The sequence below is a fragment of the Primulina tabacum genome, chromosome 12 (assembly GCF_025594145.1).
Source record: "Primulina tabacum isolate GXHZ01 chromosome 12, ASM2559414v2, whole genome shotgun sequence".
NCBI classification, from domain to species: Eukaryota; Viridiplantae; Streptophyta; class Magnoliopsida; order Lamiales; family Gesneriaceae; genus Primulina; species Primulina tabacum.
The window spans coordinates 15,150,461-15,163,156 of record NC_134561.1 but is presented as its reverse complement, the minus strand read 5'-3'; the positions used below and the strand labels follow the sequence as shown (position 1 = coordinate 15,163,156).

The window sequence follows — 12,696 nt, the reverse complement described above, 5'->3', positions numbered from 1 at the left end:
AGAACTTAAATTGGAAGGCTATACCGACTCTAGCTTCCAAAGCGATATCGATGACGCGAAGACAACCTTTGGGTTTATATTCATCCTCAATGGTGCTGCTGTCTCTTGGAAGAGTTCCAAGCAAGACAGTACAGCGGATTCCACCACTAAGGCAGAATACATTGCTGCATCAGCTGCAGCAAAGGAGGTTATTTGGATAAGGAATTTCGTCCAAGAGTTGGGCGTCATTCCTAATGGAGTTGCTTCTGTCCCAGTATTTTGTGACAACACGGGAGCCATTGCTCAAGAAAAGGAGCCAAGGTCTCATCAGAAGTCCAAACATGTATTGAGAAAGTACCACATCCTCCGAGAGATTGTGAAAAGAGGAGATGTCTCGATTGACAAAGTCGGCTCCGCAGATAATGTTGCTGATCCGCTTACTAAGCCTTTACCTGGACCATTATTCGAGAAGCATCGCAAATCGATGGGTTTGAAGCATATAGGTAGTTGGCTCTAGTGCAAGTGGGAGATTGTTAGAGTAGGTGCCCGTCGAGCCAAGTGTTTGCCGAGGGTTCATGTTTTAACTCTATGTATAAACAATCTTTATTTTAATAATATTTGAAATTATTGTTTTGGCACTTATTTATCTGTATACCCATACTAGTTGCATAGATAAAGCCCTTGAATATATACAAATAGTATAAAGAATATGAGATGCTCATATGATGAGTATCATGAAACTCATATTTGTAATACTATATATTCTAAACAGTTCCTAGTCGATTCAGCCGTCGCTAAGAAGGATATAGGCCGCTCGAGTTTGAGATTAGTATCTGCGATGTGAGTACCATGTTTCATTGGTAGCGGACATTGTGATGTCTGAGCATGCAGATAGGTGCTCCTGGTAGAGTGCACTGAACAACCCTCCATAAAGGACTTTCCGAGTGGTTCTCACTTATCGAGCGGAAACGTCCTAGTTTATGGTTGTACACCATTAGTCCTTATGACCCGGGACAACATTTAGACTCTTTATGCTAACATTGCACTTTGACTTGTTTACCGACTCTTTAGGGGTCATCTGGTGGCAAGGTTGGGTGTCTTGTCGAAACATATAGGAGTCGATGCATTGTAGTCGGGGATTCACCGCTTACCTTCGGGTATGGATATCCTATGTGAATTCATGTGTATGTAGTATGAAATCTCTGATCAGAGTATGGTGGTAATTATGAAAGGAGTTTCATATATTACACCATCGATGCAACTATGACATGACACATAGAATCGATTCATTGACAACTCTCGATATACCAATGGTTTTGGAATCGATCGGGATATATAAGTTGAAGGGACCGTCTTGTACGCTAACCATAATTGAATGGTTCTTGCAGGCACTATCATTTGATACCTAGGGAATCATGTAAGCAATGCTGCTAGGCGTTTAACATGATTGGTTGGGTACTATCAGACTTGAGCTCTGACGTTCTTATTATCAAGGAGTTGATAAGTAAGAATGGAGCAATTGGGGTATGCTCAAATAAGGACATGTTTAGTCTGAATCACATGGAGATGTGAACCCACGACTAGTTGTATCAATGAACCATTGAGGGCCACACAAGTGCTAGCTTTCTAGATCCCGTTAAGAAGTAAAATGTGTTGAACGGCTTATAAAGGAGTTCATAAGCGTAAGGAAAAATAGAAGTATGACTTCTATGAGGGAAATATAACTTTTAATTTGTGGAAGTGTTCCTAAATTAAAAGTTGGCCAAATAAAAAATATAATTGAAAATTGTGATTTTCATAAACATTATTATGGACTAAATTAAATTAATTCAAGTGTTGAATTAATTAAACTCTAGTGGACCTAGTAGAGTCCAAATAATTGAATTAATTCAAGTGTTGGATTAATTAAATAGCATTGGGCCTAGTAAAGCCCAATTAGAAATAATTATTAAACTAGTGGGCTTGAGTAAAATCAAGTAAATGTTAAATGGTCTCAAATGTGTTTGAGGACATTTAAATAAAGTCCATGGGCCTTGTAATTGTTACAATCCCAACTCAAATTGCATGCATGGGAGGTGAAGGGTCGGAGACAACTTTTTCAATGTTCAAGGCTTGGCATGCTAAAAGTGGTTTTAGTTATTTCACACACCAAGACAACTCATCCTCAATTCATTCTAGACATACTTTGGCCAAAATTTTGAAGAGGATTCTCCTTCATTTTCTCTAAATTTTCTTCTTCAATTGTTGAGGATAGAAAATACTTCTCCTTGAAAATCTTCTTATTTTTCTAGTGCTAAATAAGAAGGGATCTAGCTAGTTGGTGGTGGGCCTAATTTTGAAAAAAGAATGAGGCTTGTAGATCTTCTTACCATTCAAGAGCTAAGGTGGTAAAGATTTCTAAACACCCTATGTATGACATTTTGGTGTTTTGTATTTGCTACACATTATAGGATGTGGTGTTCGAATTTTTGCCCTAAAATTAAATTTTTGAAACTTCTGTTGCGCATTAAAACACCTTAATCGATCATCTAACATATACCGGTGTTAAAAATATTATATATTATATTATAATATTTAAATAAAAGAAGATAAGTTGATGGCAGAGAGCTCACAGAGGTGAGATAGTAGAGAGAAAATATCATTTCAATTTTCTTTTCGATCGTGCGACTTATTGGTTTATCCAATCGACGAACCGACTTCAGTTTTGGGATAGTTGACACGAGGTCTTCGATTTGAGGTATAATATTTATAGTTTTGGTGATGTTTGAAATTCGTCGATTTCTGGAATAAATCTGATAAATTGTAAAATCATACTGAAATTGAAGATTGTTGAATAGTGTATGATTTTAACAAGTAGAGAAGATTATAGTGGTGTTATTTTGAATTATTACTTTATTATAATTAAGGATTTTTAATCGTTAGATTGAGATTGGATAGTTGTTTGTCAGTTGTTATTAATTCTGATTATATATTCGGAGTCTACGAAGTATAGGCTACAGTTGATATAAAGTTTTCGTAATTTGACGGATGTTGTAAAATAGCCTATTATTTGAAGTTAATTAATTAGAGTGAATTTGATGGTAGTATTGTGAATTAAATACACCAGAATATGAAATTGTTGAACGATAAGAATTTATAATCGAGTTTTATATTTTGTTGAATTAATTGTTGTTGGGCTATTTAATATTATATATTGAGGCTATTATGACTGTGTTGATACGGTGAGAATGATCTTATAATTATTGTTGAATTATTTAGATACATCAAAAGTCTGAGGATCAAAGAAGTAGTCAGATTTGATATATTTGTACTCGATTATCAAGCACGTGTTGACGTACGAGCATACGTTGTTATTGTTTAGTATTGATAAATAATATTGTGTTGAACGATGGTAAATCACCGGAATTGGGTGATTTGATATTATATTTGCTGTTGTGTATTATTTTTGATGTTGTTGGTTGTCGTTGTTGGGAGACGTCACGTTGATGTTGTTCGTTCAACGATATTGCTGTCGCCGGAGTTGGGGTGCGACGTATCGTTGATGTTATTCGTTCGACAATATTGCTGTCGCCGGTGTTGGGGTGCGACGTATCGTCGAGGTTGTTGTTTGTTCGACAATATTGCTGTCGTCGGAGTTGGGGTGCGACATATCGTCGATGTTATTGTTGCAGTGTGATGTTGTTGATGGCTGATTGACCAGGAACGGCAAATGGGGTATTTCTGTTATCATTTTAGTTATATCTTGTGTTGTTGTTAATATAATTCTTATGTATTGGGATGATGATTGTTGTGTATGCTCACCCTTTAAGGGCTGTTTCTCTTGGACAGGTTATAGGACAATGCCGTGAGACATGATAGTGGTGAAGGACTAGGTGTGTCTAGTCAAAAAAATCCTGTAGATAATAGTAGATAGAGACAGTATAACTTATTGTCTTATTTGAGTTGTATGTGTGTATTTATTATATTGTTTCTGCTACACTGACGTAGATAGTGTGATGATTGCACTATTTTGTCGTATATGCATTATATTATTACGTCGTTGAAAATAAAATTTTTTTGCATATGACGTTACATGTTGTATAACTATGTGGCGAGGTTTGGGGCGTCACAAAATGCATGAAGGATGATCGAGAGCCTTGACCAACGTGTTAGGTGTATGTTATTATATTTCACTATTTTATTCATTTTGTTAATATTTGATATTATTAATGTTGGCTTGGTTTATGTCATGTTCCCATCTAATGAGATGTATCCCTTATGCGCCATTACTATGTAAATGTAATTATTAGAAATAGTGGGAAATCAATACTGGAAGATGGTGGGCCCGATGCACGAGATAAAGACATGTAAAATATTGGAAGCTTTTGTAATAAGTTTCATTTGCATCCCTCCATTCACCTAGGTCTTTGACCTGGATCCATGTATGACTCACATGGCTCTAATAATGTTGGTATTCGATCATCCTTATTTATTTTTGAATATCATATTTTGATATATATATATACAATATATAGTAGTATGCATGTATGTATATTATTAAAAATATAGTTGTATGAATCTTACAAACATAAAAACTCGTGACACGCGATTTTAAAATCTCTCATTTTGAATAAGATTCAAAATTTATATGAAACCACAAAAGTAAAAATTAAAAGAGTTTAATTTATTCTTACCTTCCATCAACTGTGGTTGCATGTTGAACGCTACTCGTGGACAGTGTCTGGCTCATATTGTTGGGGAGGCTTGGACGCCGGAAAGCTGTGACTTCCACTTGACATATGATGTGAATTGAGTGGAAATCCCATGAATTCGGCTTATATTATTGGTGGAACTCATGGCGACCATCCACTACAATTCAATATTGATGGGTCGATTTGTCACGTAAAAATAAACGACGTCATATTGTTGGGTCCTTATTAAACGTGAGGTGAAACACGCGGAGGTTGCATAGGAATGCAATTGGATTCTACCTTTTAGAAATTAAAATTGGCTTATATTATTCGGGATTATAATTTTCTAATTGTGCTCTACGTGCCCACTAAGGAAATACGATTTCTCTTTTTCATTAGAGGGTGGTTAAAATGTCAAAATAGTGGGAGGGAAAATTATGAAATAAATATTTATATTTTATATCTTAAAATTATCAGTAAACATTATATGTTTTCATTTTCAGTATATTTACGATGACTGCTCTTAACTCGCTTTAAATTATTCTCGGTCAAAACAAGTTGACTGGCCCTAACTATAATGACTGGTTTCAAATTTTAAAGATTGTTTTGAACTCGGAAAAGATTGCGTATGTGCTTAATACGAAGCCACCAAAAAAATCATCTCCTAAATTCAGTCAGAATAAGTTAGCCAAGCTTGAGAAATGGTTGGACCATGATCTTCAAGCTAAGAGCTACATGTTGGCTTCTATGTCGGACGAACTTCAGAGGAGGTTTGAAGAGGCGGTGAATGCTGCTGACAATCACCTTCATCTGAAAGAATTTTATGTTGTACAAATTCGTTCAGAGAGACACGATGCTGTGAAAGAATTCATGACTACACGCTTGCGAGACGGGGCTTCGGTCCATAAGCACGGTGTTAGGATGATTGGGCTCATCGAGAAGTTGGAGGGACTTGACGTGGTTATTCCTAGTGAGCTCTCGACTGAAATTCTCTTTATGTCTTTGCTTGCCTTATTCGATGAATTTGTGGTTAATTTTAATATGAACAAGCTTGAGGCCACCGTTGAAGAGTTTATCAATATATTTACTACTTATGAGGCCCCAATCAAAAAGGAAAAGCATGTTCTTCTAATGGGCTCATCGTCTTGTACGAAATGAGGAGCCCAAAATAAAGGCAAAAAGCGTTCTGCCCCAACAAAGAAAAACAATCCCAACAAGAAGTCATACAAGAAATCAACTCTGGGGCCATCAAAACCCGACAAGTCAGAACATGTCTGTTTCCACTGCAACAAGCCTTGACATTGGAGGGGTAATTGCACGGAGTATCTTGTCCAGAAGCGTTCTGTCCATGGTATGTTTTATATTGAAGTTAATGTTTCTATTAATTCCTCTTCTTGGGTATTGGATACCGGATGTGGTTCTCATCTATGCAATGATTTGCAGGTGATGCGAAGAAGCAAGAGGTTAAAGATGGTGAGACATTTCTAAGACTATGAAATGGAGCAAGGGTTGCTGCCACTGCCATTGGAGACGTTACTTTAATTTTTGACAATGATTTTAAGTTGTTTTATAGACACTTTTTATATGTTCATGAATTAGTTAAAAACATTATTTCTATTTACATGCTTCATATTATTGTTGTATTTTTTCTAAAGGTGTTTGAAATTTATACAAGAATGAATGTTTGATTGGAATCGGAGAATTAAAAAACGATCTCTACAACTTAAAATTAAAAGATATTCCGTTAAAAAATATCCAAGCACATACGAAAACAACAACAAACAGAAGAAAAATAGAAGATCCAAATCCCGCACAAATATGGCACGCTAGACTAGGTCATATTTCCCAAAGAATGATGCACAAGCTGGTGGGAGAAGGCATGTTTGACTTGTCAGACATCAACTCTCTACTTACTTGTGAGTCCTGTCTAAAAGATAAAATGACCAAGACTCCATTCAATGAAAACGTGGAACGTGCACATAGTCTACTGGATTTGATTCACACAGACGTTTGTGGCCAGCTAAGTGTTAGCACAAAATATTGGCAATCCTACTTCATTACATTTACTAATGACCATTCGAGGTATGGGTATGTTTATTTGATAAAAACAAATCTGAAGCATTTGAAAGATTCAAAGAATTCAGATCTGAAGTAGAAAAACAGCTAGAAAGGAGTACAAAAACACTTTGATCTGATCGAGGTGGAGAATACTTGAGTGATGAATTTATGGGTTATCTAAAAGAGAATATTATTCTCTCACAGTGAACTCAACCCGCAACACTACAATGGAATGGTGTTTCTGAACGTCGTAATCGAACCTTGATGGACATGGTTCGATCCACGATGGGATTCACTGAATTGCCTACATCGTTTTGGGGCTTTGGGCTTGAAACTGCAGCAATGTTGTTGAATAATGCCCATACTAATGTAGTGGATAAAACACCATATGAGATATGGATGGGAAAAACTCTCAAATATTCTTACTTTAGAATACGGGGATGTCTTGCTTATGTGAAGCAGACAGTGGGAGAAAAATTGGATAGTACATCTACTTTGTGCTACTTTGTACGATATCCAAAGAATTCTGTTGGATATTATTTCTATCACCTCAATGAAGCAAAAGTATTTGTTTCAAGAAATGCCACCTTTTTGGAAAAGGAATTTCTAATAGATAGAAAAGGAAAGATGATAGAACTTGAAGAAATTCAAGATACTCCCTCAATTGTAGAAGTTGAACCTAATCCTCAACAACCAGTAGTTGAAGTAAACACTCCTAGGACGTCTGATAGGGTTATCAGACCACCTGCAAGATAGACGCTTCTTCATGAACAAGGCCATGATTAGCCTTGTGTTGGATGTGATCCAATGAACTTCAAAGAAGTAATATCTGATACTGATTCAACCAAATGGCTTAAAACCATGCAGTCTGAAATGGACTCTAAGTATTCAAACCAGGTCTGAACAGTGGTGGATCCAGCTGAGGGAATCGTTCCCATAAGATGCAAATAAATCTACAAAAGAAAGCTTGTGGCGGATGGGAAGGTATTGAACTTCAAAACAAGACTTGTTGCAAAAGTTTACTCAAAGGAAATGAATTGACTATGAGAAAACTTTTTCACCAGTTACTATGTTTAAGTCCATCAAAATACTACAAGCCATAGCAGCATGGTATGACTATGAAATATGACAAATGAATGTAAAGATTGCATTCCTCAATGGAGACATCCAATAAAAAATTTATATGTCTCAACCTGAGGGATACACATCAGTAGGAAGTGAGCATAAGGTATGCAAGCTTCAGAGATCAATATATGGTCTCAAGCAGGCGTCAAGGAGTTGGAACCTCAGATATGATAGCACTATCAAGGAATTTGATTTTGCTAAAAATCTTGAGGAACCATGCGTGTACAAAAAAGTTAGTGGGAGTGTAGTGAAATTCCTAATACTTAATGTTGATGACATTCTAGTCATTGAGAATGATGTAGGATTACTGCAGTCAACTGAAGTATGGTTAGCAAGTAAATTCTCCATGAAAAACATGGGTGAAGCATCCTATGTATTGGGAAAAAAATCTACAAAGATAGATCAAAGAGGATGCTGGGGCTCACCCAAACCACTTATATCGACACCATTCTGAAGCGATTCTCTATGGAAAAACATGAGAAAACGTGAAGAACATACACATATTTTCACAGCTTGAGCGGTTTTACGATAAAAATTATATCTCTCTCACTTCTTATCAGAAAATTACGAATTTACTGTCAAATTGAAGGTATCAAAAACTACTACGTTTTATATGTTGAAAGTTTTTCCAGAAAACCGACCGAACATTCGTAGGATTCAAAATGACAACAAATTTGGTTTTCGAGATCTACAAATTGTTCCAAAATCGTTTCAAACATCATTGCTTAAACTTTGCTTAACATAATCGGATTTTACATACAATATGCATCAAAATATTTACTATTACAAGATTGATGCTAAAAATGAAAGATTATACATGTCTTGATGATTATACTTACGAAACGACGAATAACGACGCGAGGATATGCGAGAATCGATCCGAGACGACTTGTGGCACGTTTCTTGCTAAAATCGAATGTGAGTCTACTGAAGACAATCGAAGGGGAAGATGTCAATACTGGAGAGCTCTAAGAACCCTAGTTCTTATCAAAAGAGATAACAAAACAAGGTGTGTGTGTGTGTGAGTGTGTGTGCCGAGAGTGTGTGTGTAGAGTGTAAATACGTGCAGGTGTGTGTGTGTATTGATTAGGGAGATAATTAGGGGAGTTAATTAAGAGTTAATTAGGAGAGTTAATTAGGTTAATTAAAATACTAATAACTAATTAACATGCTAAATGAAATACTAATCCCCCACTAACTTACTAGAACCCCCCTAATTTAAAATAAAATACTGACAAACTTTCAAGATTTATAATCCCCAACTATTCAAATTAGTATTTTTTAAAAGCTTAAAAATCTTGAAATCATCTAATAAATTAAATTAAGCTTTAAAACGCTTAAAATTTTATAAATCATTTAAAATACTAATTTTCTTGACTTGATATAAAATACCACATTATTCATAAATCACCTAAATCGTCACCGATCTCTTTTCCCGATCACGTATCGAATATTCGTCTGAACATAAAACTCCAGAAAACGTTTTATCGTGCATCAAATAAACATGTAATAATTTAAAATAACGCAAATCATAAATCATGCATTGTTAAAATCATTTTAAAATTAGATAAATAATTTAAGAATTTAATAAATGCATGGGTTTACGTGTATTGATTTTGGGCTCTAGAGTGTTACTCTATCTAAAGCTATGTGTCCCAAAACTGGTGAAGAGATAAATATGATGACACGTATTCCATATGCGTCAGTCATTGATAGTATCATGTATGGTATGATATCGACATGTCTTGATGTTGCTTACGCTGTGAGTGTTACAAGTAGATATCAGGCGAACCCTGGTCCAATGCATTGAAAGACCTTCAAAAATATTCTTAAGAAGGACTAAGAACTTTTTCATGGTCTACAGAGGTGGAGAATTTAAATTGGAAGGCTACACTGATTCTATCTTCCAATGTGACATAGATGATTCGAAATCAACCTCTATTTTTGTATTCATGCTAAATGGTGCGGCTGTCTCTTGGAAAATTTCCAAGCAAGACACCTTTGCGGATTCTACCACTGAAGCTGAATACATTGTTGCATCTGCTGCAGCCAAAGAGGCAGTTTGGATGAAGAATTTTTTCCAAGAGTTGGGCGTTATTCCTAATGGAGTTGACATCAAAAAGCCGGAGATGAACTTCACTCCAGTCTAGGTGTACTGCGACAGAACTGATGCCGTTGCGCAAGAAAAGGAACCAAGGTCTTATCAACGATTAAAACATGTACTGAGGAAGTTCCACATCATACGGGAGATTGTGGGAAGAGGAGACATATCAGTAGAAAGAATCCCCTCTACAGATAATGTCGTTGATCCACTCTCAAAGCCCTTGCCAGGACCTTTTTTTGAGAAGCATCGCGAAGCAATGAAATTAAATTTTATGAGTAGTTGGCTCTAGGGCAAGTGGGAGATTGTTAGAGTAGATGCCCGTAAGCCAACTGTTGGCTAGGGAATTTATTGGCTCAGTTGTAATAAAAAATCTTTATTTAATATAATTCATTATTTCATGGTTTGTTATTTCTTTATTTGTATATCCATGTAATCAACATAGATAAAGACCCTGATTATACTTTAATAACAAATGAATCGTAATTCGATGTTGAAACCCATTTGTAAACACTGTATAATCTAAATACGTTCCTAGTCGATTTAGATGCCTAAAACATGGATAATGGTCGCTTGAGCTTGAGACTAGCATCTGTGATGTTGTGTACCGCATTTCTTGGTAAGCGCATAAAGATGTTCAAACATGCAGATGAGTAGTCATATGATGATTATATCGAACTGTCCTCTTGGGACTTTCCAAGTGGTTATCATTCATCGAGAGGATAAGTCCATGGATATGATTGTACACCATTAGTCCTTAAGACCCGGTATAACAGTGATGCTCTATATGCTAGGGTTGTGCTTTGAACCGTTTACCGACTCCAGGAGGGTCATCAGGTGGCGAGATTGAGTACAGTTGCAACGCATGTAGGAGTCAGTGCATTGTAGTCGGGAATTCAATGTTCACCTACGGATGTAGATATCCTGTGTGATATGATGAAATAATAGTGCATAGAATCTCTAGCCAGAGTATGAGATGTACATTAAAGAAGGAGTTCTCCAACTGTACATGAGATGCCACTATTTATTATCAAAAATATGTCAGAGTCATCGAATTCTTATGCAACCCTCGATGAACCAATGGTTGCAGATTTGATCGGGATATATGAGATGAAGGGACCTTACTGTACGTCAATAATAACAAACTGGTTCTTACAGGCACTATCAGTGATACCTAAGGAATCATGGGGCGATGCTACTAGACGCTCTTACCATAGTTCGATGGGTCTAATCAGAAATATGATTTCCGGCATTCTTATGATCAATTGTTGATACATAGAATGGAGAAAATTAGGGTAAGCCCGAATAAAGGATTATGTCCTGAATCACAATGAGTTGTGAACCCACGACTAGCTGTATCCCCGAACCTTTGAGGTTCACACAAGCACTTGATCATTTTGTTCCCGTTGAGAGAATAAATTCAAGTAGTTGAATTTATATAAAATTATGATATAGTAAATTCAAGTAGTTGAATTTATGATAATTAAATTTTGAAAAAATAAATTCAAGGAGTTGAATTTATGAGATAGTAAATTCAAGAAGTTGAATTATGAATTTATCAAATTTGGAGAGAATAAATTCAATGAGTTGAATTTATAATATTTAGGAATTTAAATTAAACTCAAAGTTGAGTTTATTAAATATTAAATTAAATATATTGTAAAGTATGTTTAATGAGCTTGTAGAAGTACAAGTGTATCATACTAAATAATTAAAGTTCTTAATGGACTTTTATTAATTAATTAAACTAGTTGGACTAGTCCAATAAATTAATCAAGACCATTAATGTTAATTAAGACGCCCAAATATTATATTATAATAATTAAATCATGAAGGCTTTATTTTAGTAGGAGACATAAACCCTAGCCTCCGTACAACCACAATTTTCGAAAAAAAAGGCCTCCTCCCTCTCCTCAAGAATTCGGCTATCCTCTTTGAAAAGGGGGTTGAGCCGTCTCTCGGTTTTTGCTCTCCAACGTTGAAAGTTCTTCAAAATGTTCTCGTGCTATTTGGAAGAGGAACTAATCTTCTAATCATGGACCTGATTCGAAGATTGAAGAAAGGAGCCTCGAAGAACGTGTGTGAGATTTACAACAAGAGCTACGTTCGCTTATATCGGCGTAGTTGGAGCCAAGTGAAAAATTCACTAGAGGTATATATACTAAGCATCCTATGTATGTTTATTAGTTTAGAACCATACGGGTGCTCAAATAATATTTTGAATGTCAAAATTTTAAAATTTAAAAATTTTCGTTGCGTTTGGGCACGAGAAAACAAGATTCACAACACACAACATAAAATATGCAATAATTATCAATATATATCTTAGTGAAAAATCAAAACGATTAATGACTTATTTATACATAAGATAGAACTACAGATAAGAGATAAAAACCTTGGCTTCTATTGTGCGCTGAGTTGAGGGCCCTCTGCATGTATGGAGGATTGAAGGCTAAATCTTATTCCTTCCAAGTTCTTCTAAACTGCGGTGGTTTTTCTGAAGTTCGACCACACATGCGTTGATTTAATCTCGTCGGGTGTTGTACAATTTGAATAAAGCATTGCTAGCAATGTAAAATAACTTATAATTAATATTAATATGTCGTCTTTCAGAATAGATTGAGTAGAAAAGTGGCTGATGCGAATCAAAACTTATTCTTCATAAATGATAGTTCAAATTTTTTATATGAAAAGTGTCAAAGCTACACTAGAATCTTATCCACTGGGCTGAAGAATCATTCTTTGTTATTTCAATATTGTGTT

The 12,696-nt window shown here is 35.6% G+C and overlaps 1 protein-coding gene across 1 annotated transcript; it reads left to right on the top strand.

The window, feature by feature from the left end:
* Positions 1-4,411: 4,411 nt before the first annotated feature.
* LOC142520227 (uncharacterized) lies at positions 4,412-5,807 on the top strand. Its single transcript, XM_075623230.1, has 2 exons — positions 4,412-4,429; positions 5,250-5,807. Exons 1-2 carry the CDS (start codon positions 4,412-4,414, stop codon positions 5,805-5,807), a joined length of 576 nt encoding a protein of 191 aa, XP_075479345.1.
* The last annotated feature ends 6,889 nt before the right edge of the window (positions 5,808-12,696 follow it).